Source organism: Lolium rigidum, chromosome 5 (assembly GCF_022539505.1).
Source record: "Lolium rigidum isolate FL_2022 chromosome 5, APGP_CSIRO_Lrig_0.1, whole genome shotgun sequence".
NCBI classification, from domain to species: Eukaryota; Viridiplantae; Streptophyta; class Magnoliopsida; order Poales; family Poaceae; genus Lolium; species Lolium rigidum.
Genome location: NC_061512.1, coordinates 110,239,744 through 110,256,936, shown reverse-complemented (window position 1 = coordinate 110,256,936; position 17,193 = coordinate 110,239,744). Strand labels below are relative to the sequence as shown.

Sequence of the window (17,193 nt, the reverse complement as noted above, 5' to 3'; positions counted from 1 at the left end):
AGTTTCTTGTCTCTCTAAAAGTTGCAGTCTGGCCTAAATAGTGGGGAAATAAAGGAGTCCAAACATTTGTAAACTGTAACATGAAAGAGCAAGTAATACACTGTTTCTTTTCCAAGAACTTCGTGCCCAAGGAGAGTTGTTCCCACGTGTAAAATGTGTGGCAGTCATTCACTAACCGTGTTTCAAAAAATTTGCTTCGCTGGCAGAAAATGTAGAATGATCTATTTTCTTTGAAATCTGATCGAGTACTTATGAAGGTATCAGGGAGCAAACGCGCGCATACATGTAACTTTGTGATCAGATGCATACTTATGAAGGTATGCTGGTGTGCTTTGTTCCAGAGTGGGATTATAGCTTTCACAGTTTTTACTCTAATAACAGCAGCAACAAACAAACATTGAACCACCAAACATCACGAACGATGCAAAGTTTCACAGCAAAAAACATTATCAGATTAACTCACTGCACGACTTGAAATACATAGTTCAACAAGACCTAACAAAAGGAGATCCCCAATAAGTTCTTGACGATTTGCTAGATAATTCAAAAAGCAGACAAGCATCTAATAAGGTAATACTACTTGGCTTCCATTATTACAAAGCTGTTGCTCTCCTTAATCCACACAAAGAACATGTATGATGCCCATGTTGATAAAACAAATGGAAGAAAAGACAAGCAACCAGCTCCTCCAGATATCCATCGTTATTGTTTAGATGACCATATTGTCACCCTGGGTGCGCATCAGGAAGATGGATCCAGCAAACAAACCAGCAGCCTTTAGCACCTTCTGCAAATGAAAAAACAATAACAAGGTTAGTAAGATGAAGATATTGTCTAAACAACAATGGTACTAAATCACTATAAACCATAAGCAGTTGATCCGAAATTCTTTGAACCAATCACAATACTGCCAAGATAATAATTAGCAATAACTTCAAGCCCTTTTGCACCCAACAGAAATAAGGATTCCTATTTTGTGACCAAGAAGAATAAATCAGATATGAACATATAAAGGTTCAACTGCCACACCTAATTTACATTGCAGAGTTGGTATCCACCATGGCAGAAATTTAATGTCAAGCATAACTCAATTTAGGGTTCACCAGCAAAAAAAGATTCACTGTCACGCAGAAATTTGGTAGCTCTCAAGTATAAGTTTAAGAGATACACAGGATCACTGCCACGCATAATTTAACCAACTCTCTTCAGAAGGCAAGTAAGCAATTCATCAGTGGAGGAACCAAGGTTGTCGACCTAGATTGACTGACCATTCCTATCAGTTCTTGAACTATCCTATGACGAGTCATGGTACTGGGCTCTAGAATGATCAGCCGAATTGCGCTCATAGTGTGGAACCACCAGTTTTATTCAGCATCACGGTTCTGGAAACGCTTGGGAGTAACGCACAACAGGAAACAGAGGTGAACACAATGGAACATAGAGGTGGATATATCGACCAGGAGATGCAGAAATAACGCCACGGCCGTAGCTGCGCACAACCTAGCAGGTTAGTAGTTGTTCTATCAAATTACTAGTAACACGCCACAGAACACTATAACCAGGGGCACACACACAGTAATCACCTTACAGAAAGCCAGGTACTAGAAATTCCACAATGATAGCAAGTGCCACACCCTAATTGTACCACCATCTCTCAAAGCAGCAGCATGACAATTCACAATCAAGCTGGCCGGACACACAACCTAACGCAACAATCAAAATAGCGGTGACCAACCTACCTATGCAAACCCAAATTTACTCTGCATCCGTAACAGCTCGCGAAATACTAGGATCCTAGCAGGCAACCCTACAGCAGCAACGCCGGAAGAACATGGTAAATTAATCAAGTAGGCAACGCATAAATAGCTAGATCGATGGGGGCATAACAGCGAGAGGAGAGGGGGAAAGAGAGATGCTGACATAGTTGAGCGCCCAGTTCTCCTCGTTGTGGTACTGCGAGTCCCAGAACGCCTTGATCTTGTCCAGCGCCGCCGCCATGTCCTCCGCTCTCCCTGATTCTCCGGCGAGTTCTAGCAGCTAGGGTTTCTCTTCGCGTGGCTGCGGCTGGATACGCGTTGAGCTTTTGATGCGCAGCCGAGCCCAGCCCTTATATGGGTCTACTGGGCTTTTCACTTCAGGCCCGCGTGCACTCGTATTTGGGCCGAAAGAAGAGCAAACGAAATGGCAAAAAGGAAATCCGACTCCGCTGGGGATCGAACCCAGAATCTCTGGTTTCGTAGACCAGCGCCTTATCCATTGGGCCACGGAGTCACCTGATGACACAGACCAATTTAGAAGCTATCTATACAATAAACTTGTTAATGCATCATATCGTAAGTAAGATCTGTGAGCGCTGCAGAAATGGCCACGTCTCCCGCTTGGATAAATCAGGCAGAGGCCACACTGCCCACACATCATCTCTACCACTTCTCCTGGGAAGGGAACCTTGCACGTCGCCAAGCAGAGAACCATTTGTAGGAAGCAGAGCATAGCAAAGGATCCATCGCGACGTACTCGAGGACACCTACCTAGCGGAGGCAATGGCGTCACTCCTGTCGCCGAACACCGTCGGCGCGACCACGGCGAGGCCGAGCACCAGCGTCAGGAGAGGCCGTGTCACCGCCATGGCCACCAAGGGCCCGAAGCCCAGCTCCGGCACAAAAAGGTCATCGGTAAGCTCCTAGCGCCCACCGTTAACTCCTTTAATTTCCATACGTGTCCAAGAACGCGCGGCCGGCCGGCGATACTGACCGACGCGCGTCTGTGGCGCATGCAGGGCACGGTGACGGTGTTCCCGGTGTCGGTGGGGAGGCCCGCGGGCCCGCCGCGGCCGGGCACGACGAAGGGGTCGGCGCCGGTGAAGCTGCTGACCAACGTGCAGAAGCTGCGGCTGCTGACCAAGGCGGAGAAGGCGGGCCTGCTGTCGGCGGCGGAGCGCGCGGGGCTGTCGCTCTCGGCGGTGGAGCGGCTCGGGCTGCTCTCCAAGGCGGAGGAGCTCGGGGTGCTGTCGGCCGCCACCGACCCCGGCACCCCCGGCGCGCTGCAGGGGCTCGCGCTCCTGCTGCTCGCCGCCGGCCCCGCCGTCGTCTTCCTCGTCCCCGAGCAGTACCCATGGGAGGTCGCGCTCCAGGCCGTCGCCGCGCTCGTCTGCGTCGCCGGGGGGTCCGCTGCGTTCGCGGCATCCAATTTCGTGTCCAGGCTGCAGGGCTCCTCCGGCTGATCGGTCTTCGATATACTTATGTGCGGTTTTGGCGCGTTTCTAGCATCAGTAATCTTGCGTAGAGTTAATCTACTTGTGTAAAGATGGGCTCATATATAGTACGATGCAACCACTTCTAGTTGGTTTTCGCTGATGTACCATACTACCATGTGCTAGAAGGAATCAGACTTGCTTAAATTGATGAAGGATTCAGACGTGCTTAAAATCATGAAGGATTCAGATAATTCTTCGGACGGCCAGACCGTTCATATGCAAAACTTTGGGGGCTGTGGGAGTCGACTATTATTTTTTTGCCATTTTCAGAGAGATGCCTGACGTTTGTTAAAGTTTCAGTTCATGTTTTTGGATGGGGTTTAGGTCATTTGGGGCAAATAATAGTTCATGTATGAGGTTCCGCTATGATCCCACGTGGTGAAAATTATCGATGGTAAGCTCAGACAACAAAAGTCCAAACAACAGGTTGTTTTCAATATAGTAAATGTTTATTTTGTACGTTCTAGCTTTTTGGCCAATTTTAGCTAAGTATGAGATCTTGGTCCTGGCTAGCCAAATCGTTGATATGAACACTTGAGCACAAAGCCACAAACCAACAAAACCTTATTAAAAAAATAATAAGTTTGCATTTCTTTTACTAATTCCATGATGTGTAAGTCAACTTACTGAGAAATAACACATTTCCTAAGCAATATGAGCATATCAAATCAGATTTGTTGAATAGAAACTAGGTTTGTTTGCCTAATTATCAAACTTTTAGTTTTCAGCCAAGCTTGAACATGGTTTTTGCATTTTGTATGGATTTAAGGATATTTTAAAGGTTGTCGATCCTTAGGAAATATTGTTTTCTATATGAGCCTTTTGTACTATAAAAATTGAAGTTGTGAGATTCATATGGAAAACATTTATATGCATCCAAATTGAAAGGAATTTCGAGCATATATAAATCCTATTTTAGTGTTTCTTAAATAAGTTTAGTGCATTTGTCATTTGCTCGAATAATCGGGAGTGTAGTGTACTATTTTTTATATTTTAGATAGATTTGTGTGTTGTTTGTGACGATATCTCAACCATGAGACAAAAGTCACCCTAAATAAAATCTCACGACTCTGTCGTCGTCATTGTGTGGCTATCATGAACAACACGGCCTATATTGGAGAGCATGTGGTGTTTTGTCGCACAGATCTTTATTTGAAGACCATACAATTCATCATTTGGGGCTTGGCCTATTTGGCAAAGGTGACGGCAATGGTGGTGGTAATGGTTATCATGTTATGTTCTTTTGCGCCCGCAAACTTCTTATCAGACATCTGGTGATGAATCTGTGGTTCGACAACGTGTCTTGAAGAGGCATGTCAGGGACACATCAGGTTCAACCATCTAAGGCTCACTAGATGAGTGGCTCAAGTGTATCTTAATTTTTTCAAGATTAATTAGTCTAGCTTGTGCATATTTGGTCTTTTGCGAGTTTTAAAGCATAGGAGGACCGTCAAGATGTAAAAAGGGAGCCAAAGACGATGACTTCAAAGATCTTCTAACACATTTTTTTATTTTTTTCCAAGATATTTGAAATTTGTATATTTTTCAGTTAAGCCGGGTTAGTGTATTCATGTAAATTAATCAACGAAGTCAAACAAGAAAATGATGCTCTTCCCTCATCTCCAAAATTCATGAGTTTATTTCGAATGCATCATCTCAGAGCATCACACCAAAATATATGGTTTTTCGAGAGTATTAATGAAGTTGTACTACGTGGTATCTCAATTGTATGTCTTTCCGCCTCTTATGTTTTCTAACTTCTGCCATCAAAAGAGCACCTAAATAAAATCGTGCTACTCAAGTTAACTAAGCTTAACTAAGGGAGTAACCTATTCTCTATATTCATTTGTTTCCAACTAAGTAAAATAAACCCAAGAGCTCACATATTAATTGTAAATTTGTTGAGAGTATAACCAGTGATGCCTAGCCAAACCCTAAAAACTCAAGATACTAGGAAAAGGACCCCTTGGTCATTATAAAAGGAAGAGCATATTAAATTTTACCAAATGTTCTCCACCGATGAATTAAAACTAACAAGTACAATAAAGCTGAAATGCCTAGCCGTACCACAAAGATAATATCATTAAATCATTGATAATCCTCAAGTGCAGAGAATCACCGTAGTACAATTCGAAAAATATTTGAGTGTCGAACCCACGAGGAGATAAAGGTAAACTATCTATTCTCTACGGCCCTATAACCCACTTATATAGCCTTTCGTGCAAAGCAATGTACTAGAGTGTATAAGGTTGTTTTTACTGCTAACTAGAAAACGGTGATGTGTTGAAAGTAGAAACAGGTATCTCAAGGAAGCAAGTGTGTAGAATTTTTTTATTTCATTCGTATGGTTGTTTCAATTAGTGAAGCACATGGATAGTGTTTTTTATGTTTTTTCTAGAGATGAGCCGTAGATTGATGCAACCATAAAACATGTGCAATTACACCCCTAGTGTGATTGATATGAGTGTCGTTTCCAAGCAAACTATGGAGTTATTAAGACATTAAGTCCAAGCACAATTGTAAGTTTCAAGATCTCCATAGTTATATTCCTCGTAAATTAACCATGAATTAATATAGCATGCATATTTAAGACTTGGGACAGGGTTTTGTCAATCTTCGGCTTTCTCTCCTCCTATCATAATGCAATGGTGACAACCTTATGCATCCCGCAACATATGTGTGCACTCAAATATCAGTTCATAAGATCATCGTAGAAGATAACATATACTTGTATGCAACCAACAACAAACTATTTCACAATTGCCATAAACAAGTTACTACTCAAACATAGACATAGAGACACAATAAATTTCATCACACATCAAGTTTGCCAAGAGATTACGGTAGGGGAATGATGGATATCAAGAGCGTGGTGATTGAGATGGCGGCCATGACGCCCACGACCAAGGAGGTGGCGGTGCAGTAGCCCACCGACGTTGACAACGGACACCTAGGGTGGCGACTGCCCTAGGGGCGGAGGCCCCTTGACTTTCTTCCTCCCTTGAGTTGGTGCTGGTATGGAGGAGCTCCTCCACCTACTTGGCGGCTGCAAGAGGGATGATTTTCGTCATAGTGGATGAGTGCCTTAAAAGCAAGGTTTTTTCCTTCAATTATGGATGTGGAGATGCAATTTAGGCCATGGGATGGACTTGGATCCAACAGCTATTGGGAACCTCTAGAACCTTCATAGGACTCCTCTATGTCCTATATGAGCCCATAAAATCGTGGCTTGGCCGAAATCATCATAGATGGTAGGAGTTGGAGTCAATCACGTCACAAACTTTCGGATTCCCGAAAGTGCTTTTGGACTCCGCAATAATAGGGCTCTATTTTGGGATTTCGGAGTCTGTTTGGGGCGAATTTTATTCTCTAGACGATTGGCCGAAAATTTCCATCAACTTTTATGTTTTGACTTTTCCATTGAATGCCGTCTTCGGGGGTTCGTGGCAATCTTTGAAAACTGTCAGATTCTAGGAAACTCCGAATTTCACCAGAATAAGCGGTTTCCATCCATATTTGTGTGTTTCTTACAGAACAAATTGTAAAACAAGAACTTGTACACTTTTGCAACTATTAATAGGTATTACCAATAAATATAATAAATTTGCATAATAATAATTTTTTTTAAATAAACTACAAAGTTCATGTAAGCATTTTATATGCACCAACCATTTACCATGAACCTTCTATCAGAGTAGTGCAAATAAAAAATATCAGAGTTTTCTTGAAAATAGAAGATATGTTTGATAGAGAACCCCATTAGTTATGAGTTTTGGTGTTTGCTCTCCACACTATTACATTTTTATGTCACAAATGTGGCAAGCTGCATTCTTTTTCGTATGCCAAAATTGTTGTCATGTGTGTGTGTAAAAGTTTGATGTATATTTGGATCACGGCAGGCCCGCGCCCATGGGAGTGCGGCCCGTACGGCCGCACAGGGCCCATAATTTTTTGGGGCCCCAAAATATTAGAGTTTCTCTTTATATAGCATAAATATGTAATATAAACACAAATCGAATATAGCCCAGTCGGTTCACAACTAATGAATTCTTTTTGGTTTAGTGGGAGGTTCCATGCTCGAATTCTGGTTGTGTAGTTTATCATCTTGAGCTTTTTGCTAATGCTGTGTTTGGTTGCAATGAATTAGGCTCTGAATTGAATTGGCAATGGAAAACCAAATCAACCAATTCAATTCAATACCACAAATGTTGTTTGGATGCACGTGGTATTCAGCTATAGAATCAAAAGATCAATGGAATTCTAAATCTTGTGATGCACATTGTGTGGAATTGCAAAATTTCAATTTGAATCAGCACCGGCCGGCGTGCCCGAGATTCTTCTAACGACGGCGGGCAGGGAGAAGCGCTAGACTGCCGGCGAGGGATGAACGAGATCCGCGGCGGGACAGGGGGAAGGGCTGGAGCTGTGGCCGCGTGGAGCTGCCGGCGACGCAGGTGGAGCAACGACGGCGAGGGGGTGTCCGTGTCGTGGTGCCGAGCTGGTGCGGGGAGGCCGGAGATGCGAGGGCCCAGGCCGGCCGCGCGAGGGGAGCCGGGAGATGCGCCGCCTCCTGCCGGCCGCCGGGGAAGGCGGCGGAGCCGTGCAGGATGACGGGGAGGCGGAGGTAGCCGGGACTGCGCCGGTGGCAGAGGAAGAAGAGGTTGTGGACCGTGGGGATGGTCGGGGCCGGTCGTGTAGTTGCGGCGGCGCTCGGCTGGCCGGCGGGGACAGGGGGCGGGGCGGCGAAGTCTACTGGCGGCGCCGCCGGGAGGAGCTCCTCTCGCGTGAGCTGGCCTGTTCGGGGGCGAGGAGGCAGGCGGCGGCAGAGCTCGGGGGCGAGGAGGCGGCGGCGGAGCTCGGGGGCGAGGAGGAGGCGGCGGAGCTCGGGGGCGAGGAGGAGGCGGCGGCAGAGCTCGGGGGCGAGGAGGAGGCCTGCGGGACGGAGCGAAACGTTATGCTTCAATTCAGAGCCAATACGGAGGTCCTGACCTCTGAATTGGGGAAGGGATAAGTTACACACGCGCGGGAATGAGCTCGGAATTGGGCCCGAATTCCAAGATCCAATTCCGAGCGCAACCAAAGAATTGGCCTTTTTAGCCCTCAATTCCAATTCCGAGTCCCAATTCCGCGCAACCAAACATGGCATAATTTTGATTGGATGTGTGTGATACAAAACTGCACTTCACTGAAATATCTTAAATTCTTGGATTCACATTAAATAATAAGAACTGCCATTTTAATTTGTATAGGGTGAGGTAAATTTGATATATAGTGTTATTCTATTGATTTTATGGGGATATAATTCTTATAATGGAATTATATCTATATACATGTACTTATTAGAATAACCTTACATGCTATAAGCTTTTGAGATTCGAAAAGTTTCCTTTTTCTGTTTTTAAAACCGAAATAGTTCAATGTATCAAAATCATTAGATGTTGGTTATTTTTGGTCAGAACGTCGGTCCAACTGGCTTTGGAAACTATATATCCCTCTTAAAACAGATATTAAGATGAATTTACCACAAATTTAGAATCAAGACATTAGCTTTTCATTTCAAACGTCTACAAAAGGTATATACACACAAAATGATTATTCATTAGTTTGATTTTTCTAGGGATATAGGGGCCCATATTAAATCTTCGCAGAGGGCCTCGGTTTTTCCTGGCCCGGCCCTGGATCACGGCTAAATTCTACCATGACAATTCATCGGTCATGCTCACTCTTTTTTTTTTGATGATTGCTATTTGGTTTCTGGTTGGTGACTGATACGTCTCCGACGTATCGATAATTTCTTATGTTCCATGCCACATTATTGATGTTATCTACATGTTTTATGCACACTTTATGTCATATTCGTGCATTTTCTGGAACTAACCTATTAACAAGATGCCGAAGTGCCGATTCGTTGTTTTACTGCTGTTTTTGGTTTCAGAAATCTTAGTAAGAAAATATTCTCGGAATTGGACGAAATCAAAGCCCGAGGGCCTATTTTTCCACGAAGCTTCCGGAAGTCCGAAGGAGAGACGAAGAGGGGCCACGAGGGGGCCACACCCTAGGGCGGCGCGGCCCCCCTTGGCCGCGCGGCCCTGTGGTGTGGGGCCCCCGTGCCGCCTCTTGACCTGCCCTTCCGCCTACAAATAGCCTCCGTGACGAAACCCCCAGTACCGAGAGCCACGATACGGAAAACCTTCCAGAGACGCCGCCAACGCCGATCCCATCTCGGGGGATCCGGGAGATCGCCTCCCGGCACCTCGCCGGGAGAGGGGAATCATCTCCCGGAGGACTCTACGCCGCCATGGTCGCCTCCGGTGTGATGTGTGAGTAGTCTACCCACTGGACTATGGGTCCATAGCAGTAGCTAGATGGTTGTCTTCTCCCCATTGTGCTATCATTGTCGGATCTTGTGAGCTGCCTAACATGATCAAGATCATCTATCCGTAATTCTATATGTTGCGTTTGTTGGGATCCGATGAATAGAGAATACTTGTTATGTTGATTATCAAAGTTATATCTATGTGTTGTTTATGATCTTGCATGCTCTCTCGTTATTAGTAGATGCTCTGGCCAAGTTGATGCTAGTAACTCCAAGAGGGAGTATTTATGCTCGATAGTTGGTTCATGTCTCCGTGAATCCGGAGGGGTGACAAGAACCTCTAAGGTTATGGATGTCTTGTTGCCACTAGGGATAAAACATTAGTGCTATATTCAAGGATGTAGTCACTAGTTACATTACGCGCAATACTTAATGCAATTGTCTGTTGTTAGCAACTTAATACTGTAGGGGGTTCGGATGATAACCTGAAGGTGGACTTTTTAGGCATAGATGCAGTTGGATGGCGGGCTATGTACTTTGTCGTAATGCCCAATTAAATCTCACTATACTCATCATGATATGTATGTGCATGGTCATGCTCTCTTTATTTGTCAATTGCCCAACTGTAATTTGTTCACCCAACATGCTCGTTTGTCTTATGGGAGAGACACCTCTAGTGAGCTGTGGACCCCGGTCCAATTCTCTTTACTTGAAATACAATCTACTCGCAATACTTGTTCTACTATTTTCTGCAAACAATCATCTTCCACACAATACGGTTAATCCTTTGTTACAGCAAGCCGGTGAGATTGACAACCTCACTCTGTTTCGTTGGGGCAAAGTACTTTGGTTGTGTTGTGCGGGTTCCACGTTGGCGCCGGAATCCCTGGTGTTGCGCCGCACTACATCCCGCCGCCATCAACCTTCAACGTGCTTCTTGACTCCTACTCGGTTCGATAAACCTTGGTTTCTTACTAAGGGAAACTTGCTCGCTGTACGCATCACACCTTCCACTTGGGGTTCCCAACGAGCGTGTGCTTTACGCGTCATCAAGCTAAATTTATGGCGCCGTTGCCGGGGATCTGAAGAAAAGTTACACCACAGAGATCTCTAACTCCCACGTCAACTTCGCGCCAGCAAGTAAATTTCTGGCGCCGTTGCCGGGGAGATCAAGACACGCTGCAAGGGGAGTCTCCACTTCTCAATCTCTTTACTTTGTTTTTGTCTTGCTTAGTTTTATTTACTACTTTGTTTGCTGCACTAAATCAAAATACAAAAAAATTAGTTGCTAGTTTTACTTTACTTGTTATCTTGTTTGCTATATCAAAAACACAAAAAAATTAGTTACTTGCATTTACTTTATCTAGTTTGCTTTATTCTGTTGCTAAAATGGCCAACGCTGAAAATACTAAGTTGTGTGACTTCACAACCACAAATAATAATGATTTCTTATGCACACCTATTGCTCCACCTGCTACTACAGCAGAATTCTTTGAAATTAAACCTGCTTTACTGAATCTTGTTATGCGAGAGCAATTTTCTGGTGTTAGTTCTGATGATGCTGCTGCCCATCTTAATAATTTTGTTGAACTATGTGAAATGCAAAAGTATAAAGATGTAGATGGTGATATTATTAAATTAAAATTGTTCCCTTTCTCATTAAGAGGAAGAGCTAAAGATTGGTTGCTATCTCTGCCTAAGAATAGTATTGATTCATGGACTAAATGCAAGGATGCTTTTATTGGTAGATATTATCCCCCTGCTAAAATTATATCTTTGAGGAGTAGCATAATGAATTTTAAACAATTAGATACTGAACATGTTGCTCAAGCTTGGGAAAGAATGAAATCTCTCGGTTAAAAATTGCCCAACCCATGGACTGACTACTTGGATGATCATCCAAACCTTCTATGCAGGACTAAATTTTTCTTCGCGGAATTTATTGGATTCAGCTGCTGGAGGTACCTTTATGTCCATCACTCTTGGTGAAGCAACAAAGCTTCTTGATAATATGATGATCAACTACTCTGAATGGCACACGGAAAGAGCTCCACAAGGTAAGAAGGTAAATTCGTCGAAGAAACCTCTTCCTTGAGTGATAAGATTGATGCTATTATGTCTATGCTTGTGAATGGTAGGCCTAATGTTAATTCTAATAATGTTCCGTTAGCATCATTAGTTGCTCAAAAAGAATATGTTGATGTGAATTTCATTAAAAATAACAATCACAATGATTCTAGGCCATACCACGCTAATGGTAATTCTTATGGTAGATATGCTTCACCTAATGAAGAAAAGATGCTAGAAATTGAAAGATCCACCAAGAGCTTTATGCAATCACAATATGAGCAAAATAAATTGTTTACTAAAAATATGAATGAGCAATCTACCTTGTTGAAGAATATAGGGAATCAACTTGAAAATCTGAATAGGGAGATCTCGGGGTTGCAAACTAAACTTGCTAATGCTGAAACCCGAATCTCATACATGTCTGCATCACAATCTTCTTTAATTAATAAAATGGCTGCTAAACCTGAGGATTTAGATGATAAAATTACTACCACAGCAAATGCCATTCAAGTTAGAATTAATGAGAATATAAGATTAATGGTTGAACTGCGTGCTAGGTGGGATAGAGAAGAAAATGAAAAACTAGCTAAAGAGAAGAATGTAGCTAAAGTTTGGACTATTACCACCACTAGTAATGCTAATGCTACACATGTTGCTGCACCTCCTACTAATACTAATAAAAGAATTGGTGTTAGCAATGTTTGCACTTCTAATGCAAAGCGCGAAAAGCTGCTCGAAACCGCAAAACTAGCTGAAACCGCTCGTGATAAAGCTTTGCTGAAATTTTTTCCAACATTGGGGATGATGATCCCATTGCTTTAGATTATAATGGTTTGAATTTTGATGATTGCCACATCTCTGAATTTATAAAGTTCTTGCAAAAACTTGCTAAAAGTCCTAATGCTAGTGCTATAAATTTGGCTTTTACACATCATATTACAAATGCTCTCATAAAAGCTAGAGAAGAGAAACTAGAGCGTGAAACCTCTATTCCTAAAAAGCTAGAGGATGGTTGGGAGCCCATCATTAAGATGAAAGTTAAAGATTTTGATTGTAATGCTTTATGTGATCTTGGTGCAAGTATTTCTGTTATGCCTAAGAAAATTTATAATATGCTTGACTTGCCACCGCTGAAAAATTGTTATTTGGATGTTAATCTTGTTGATCATTCTACAAAGAAACCTTTGGGTAAAGTTGATAATGTTCGTATTACCGTTAACAATAACCTTGTTCCCGTTGATTTTGTTGTCTTGGATATTGAATGCAATGCATCTTGTCCCATTATATTGGGAAGACCTTTTCTTCGAACTGTTGGTGCTATTATTGATATGAAGAAAGGTAATATAAAATATCAATTTCCTCTCAAGAAAGGTATGGAACACTTCCCTAGAAAGAGAATGAAGTACCCTTTTTATTCTATTATGAGAACAAATTATGATGTTGACACTTCGTCTCTTGATAATACTTGATACACACTTTCTGCGCCTAGCTGAAAGGCGTTAAAGAAAGCGCTTATGGGAGACAACCCATGTTTTTACCTACAGTACTTTGTTTTTATTTTGTGTCTTGGAAGTTGTTTACTACTGTAGCAACCTCTCCTTATCTTAGTTTTGTGTTTTGTTGTGCCAAGTTAAGCCGCTGATAGAAAAGTAAGTACTAGATTTGGATTACTGCGCAGTTCCAGATTTCTTTGCTGTCACGAATCTGAGTCCACCTCCCTGTAGGTAGCTCAGAAAATTAAGCCAATTTACGTGCATGATCCTCAGATATGTACGCAACTTTCATTCAATTTGAGCATTTTCATTTGAGCAAGTCTGGTGCCATTTTAAAATTCGTCAATACGAACTGTTCTGTTTTGACAGATTCTGCCTTTTATTTCGCATTGCCTGTTTTGCTATGTTGGATGAATTTCTTTGATCCACTAATGTCCAGTAGCATTATGCAATGTCCAGAAGTGTTAAGAATGATTGTGTCACCTCTGAATATGTCAATTTATATTGTGCACTAACCCTCTAATGAGTTGTTTCGAGTTTGGTGTGGAGGAAGTTTTCAAGGATCAAGAGAGGAGTATGATGCAACATGATCAAGGAGAGTGAAAGCTCTAAGCTTGGGGATGCCCCGGTGGTTCACCCCTGCATATATCAAGAAGACTCAAGCGTCTAAGCTTGGGGATGCCCAAGGCATCCCCTTCTTCATCGACAACATTATCAGGTTCCTCCCCTGAAACTATATTTTTATTCCATCACATCTTATGTGCTTTTTCTTGGAGCGTCGGTTTGTTTTTATTTTTTGTTTTGTTTGAATAAAATGGATCCTAGCATTCACTTTATGGGAGAGAGACACGCTCCGCTGTAGCATATGGACAAGTATGTCCTTGGTTTCTACTCATAGTATTCATGGCGAAGTTTCTCCTTCGTTAAATTGTTATATGGTTGGAATTGGAAAATGATACATGTAGTAATTGCTATAAATGTCTTGGGTAATGTGATACTTGGCAATTGTTGTGCTCATGTTTAAGCTCTTGCATCATATGCTTTGCACCCATTAATGAAGAAATACATAGAGCATGCTAAAATTTGGTTTGCATATTTGGTTTCTCTAAGGTCTAGATAATTTCTAGTATTGAGTTTGAACAACAAGGAAGACGGTGTAGAGTCTTATAATGTTTTCAATATGTCTTTTATGTGAGTTTTGCTGCACCGGTTCATCCTTGTATTTGTTTCAAATAAGCCTTGCTAGCCTAAACCTTGTATCGAGAGGGAATACTTCTCATGCATCCAAAATACTTGAGCCAACCACTATGCCATTTGTGTCCACCATACCTACCTACTACATGGTATTTTCCGCCATTCCAAAGTAAATTGCTTGAGTGCTACCTTTAAAATTCCATCATTCACCTTTGCAATATATAGCTCATGGGACAAATAGCTTAAAAACTATTGTGGTATTGAATATGTAATTATGCACTTTATCTCTTATTAAGTTGCTTGTTGTGCGATAACCATGTTTACTTGGGGACGCCATCAACTCGTTCATTGTTGAATTTCATGTGAGTTGCTATGCATGTCCGTCTTGTCTGAAGTAAGAGAGATCTACCACCTTATGGTTAAGCATGCATATGTTAGAGAAGAACATTGGGCCGCTAACTAAAGCCATGATCCATGGTGGAAGTTTCAGTTCTGGACATATATCCCCAATCTCAAATGAGAAAATTATTAATTGTTGTTACATGCTTATGCATAAAAGAGGAGTCCATTATCTGTTGTCTATGTTGTCCCGGTATGGATGTCTAAGTTGAAGAATAATCAATAGCGAGAAATCCAATGCGAGCTTTCTCCTTAGACCTTTGTACAGGCGGCATAGAGGTACCCCTTTGTGACACTTGGTAAAAACAATGCATTGTGATGATCCGGTAGTCCAAGCTAATTAGGACAAGGTGCGGGCACTATTACTACACTATGCATGAGGCTTGCAACTTATAAGATATAATTTACATGATGCATATGCTTTATTACTACCGTTGACAAAATTGTTTCATGTTTTCAAAATCAAAGCTCTAGCACAAATATAGCAATCGATGCTTTTCCTCTATGGAGGACCATTCTTTTACTTTCAATGTCGAGTCGGTTCACCTATTTCTCTCCACCTCAAGAAGCAAACACTTGTGTGAACTGTGCATTGATTCCTACATACTTGCTTATTGCACTTATTATATTACTCTATGTTGACAATATCCATGAGATATACATGTTACAAGTTGAAAGCAACCGCTGAAACTTAATCTTCTTTTGTGTTGCTTCAATGCTTTTACTTTGAATTATTGCTTTATGAGTTAACTCTTATGCAAGACTTATTGATGCTTGTCTTGAAGTGCTATTCATGAAAAGTCTTTGCTTTATGATTCACTTGTTTACTCATGTCATATACATTGTTTTGATCGCTGCATTCACTACATATGCTTTACAAATAGTATGATCAAGATTATGATGGCATGTCACTCCGGAAATTATCCGTGTTATCGTTTTACCTGCTCGGGACGAGCGAGAACTAAGCTTGGGGATGCCGATACGTCTCCGACGTATCGATAATTTCTTATGTTCCATGCCACATTATTGATGTTATCTACATGTTTTATGCACACTTTATGTCATATTCGTGCATTTTCTGGAACTAACCTATTAACAAGATGCCGAAGTGTCGATTCTTCGTTTTCTGCTGTTTTTGGTTTCAGAAATCCTAGTAAGGAAATATTCTCGGAATTGGACGAAATCAAAGCCCGGGGGCCTATTTTTCCACGAAGCTTCCGAAGTCCGAAGGAGAGACGAAGAGGGGCCACGAGGGGCCACACCCTAGGCGGCGCGGCCCCCCTGGCCGCGCGGCCCCGTGGTGTGGGGCCCCCGTGCCGCCTCTTGACCTGCCCTTCCGCCTACAAATAGCCTCCGTGACGAAACCCCCGGTACCGAGAGCCACGATACGGAAAACCTTCCGGAGACGCCGCCAACGCCGATCCCATCTCGGGGGATCCAGGAGATCGCCTCCGGTACCTGCCGGGAGAGGGGAATCATCTCCCGGAGGACTCTACGCCGTCATGGTCGCCTCCGGTGTGATGTGTGAGTAGTCTACCCCTGGACTATGGGTCCATAGCGGTAGCTAGATGGTTGTCTTCTCCCCATTGTGCTATCATTGTCGGATCTTGTGAGCTGCCTAACATGATCAAGATCATCTATCTCGTAATTCTATATGTTGCGTTTGTTGGGATCCGATGAATAGAGAATACTTGTTATGTTGATTATCAAAGTTATATCTATGTGTTGTTTATGATCTTGCATGCTCTCCGTTATTAGTAGATGCTCTGGCCAAGTTGATGCTAGTAACTCCAAGAGGGAGTATTTATGCTCGATAGTGGGTTCATGTCTCCGTGAATGTGGAGGGGTGACAAGAACCTTTAAGGTTATGGATGTGCTTGTTGCCACTAGGGATAAAACATTAGTGCTATGTTCAAGGATGTAGTCACTAGTTACATTACGCGCAATACTTAATGCAATTGTCCGTTGTTAGCAACTTAATACTGGAGGGGTTCGGATGATAACTCTGAAGGTGGACTTTTTAGGCATAGATGCGGTTGGATGGCGGTCTATGTACTTTGTCGTAATGCCCAATTAAATCTCACTATACTCATCATGATATGTATGTGCATGGTCATGCTCTCTTTATTTGTCAATTGCCCAACCGTAATTTGTTCACCCAACATGCTTGTTTGTCTTATGGGAGAGACACCTCTAGTGAACCGTGGACCCCGGTCCAATTCTCTTTACTTGAAATACAATCTACTGCAATACTTGTTCTACTGTTTTCTCGCAAACAATCATCTTCCACACAATACGGTTAATCCTTTGTTACAACAAGCCGGTGAGATTGACAATCTCACTGTTTCGTTGGGGCAAAGTACTTTGGTTGTGTTGTGCAGGTTCCACGTTGGCGCCGGAATCCCTGGTGTTGCGCCGCACTACATCTCGCCGCCATCAACCTTCAACGTGCTTCTTGACTCCTACTG

The 17,193-nt window shown here is 42.7% G+C and overlaps 2 protein-coding genes and 1 non-coding gene across 3 annotated transcripts; 1 reads left to right on the top strand and 2 right to left on the bottom strand.

Annotated features, from left to right (window-relative positions):
- Window positions 1–571: 571 nt before the first annotated feature.
- Window positions 572–2,061, bottom strand: LOC124657915 (mitochondrial import receptor subunit TOM5 homolog). The gene is made up of 2 exons (XM_047196391.1): window positions 1,921–2,061; window positions 572–787 (listed from the first exon to the last, which is right to left on the bottom strand). The coding sequence occupies exons 1-2, from the start codon at window positions 1,996–1,998 to the stop codon at window positions 710–712; spliced, it is 156 nt and encodes a 51-aa protein (XP_047052347.1). The 5' UTR covers window positions 1,999–2,061; the 3' UTR covers window positions 572–709.
- Window positions 2,062–2,198: 137 nt separating this feature from the next.
- Window positions 2,199–2,271, bottom strand: TRNAR-ACG. Its single transcript has one exon. It is a non-coding gene; the product is annotated as a tRNA-Arg (tRNA).
- A 166-nt stretch (window positions 2,272–2,437) lies between these two features.
- LOC124656425 lies at window positions 2,438–3,353 on the top strand. The gene is made up of 2 exons (XM_047195173.1): window positions 2,438–2,672; window positions 2,777–3,353. Exons 1-2 carry the CDS (start codon window positions 2,541–2,543, stop codon window positions 3,218–3,220), a joined length of 576 nt encoding a protein of 191 aa, XP_047051129.1. The 5' UTR covers window positions 2,438–2,540; the 3' UTR covers window positions 3,221–3,353.
- The last annotated feature ends 13,840 nt before the right edge of the window (window positions 3,354–17,193 follow it).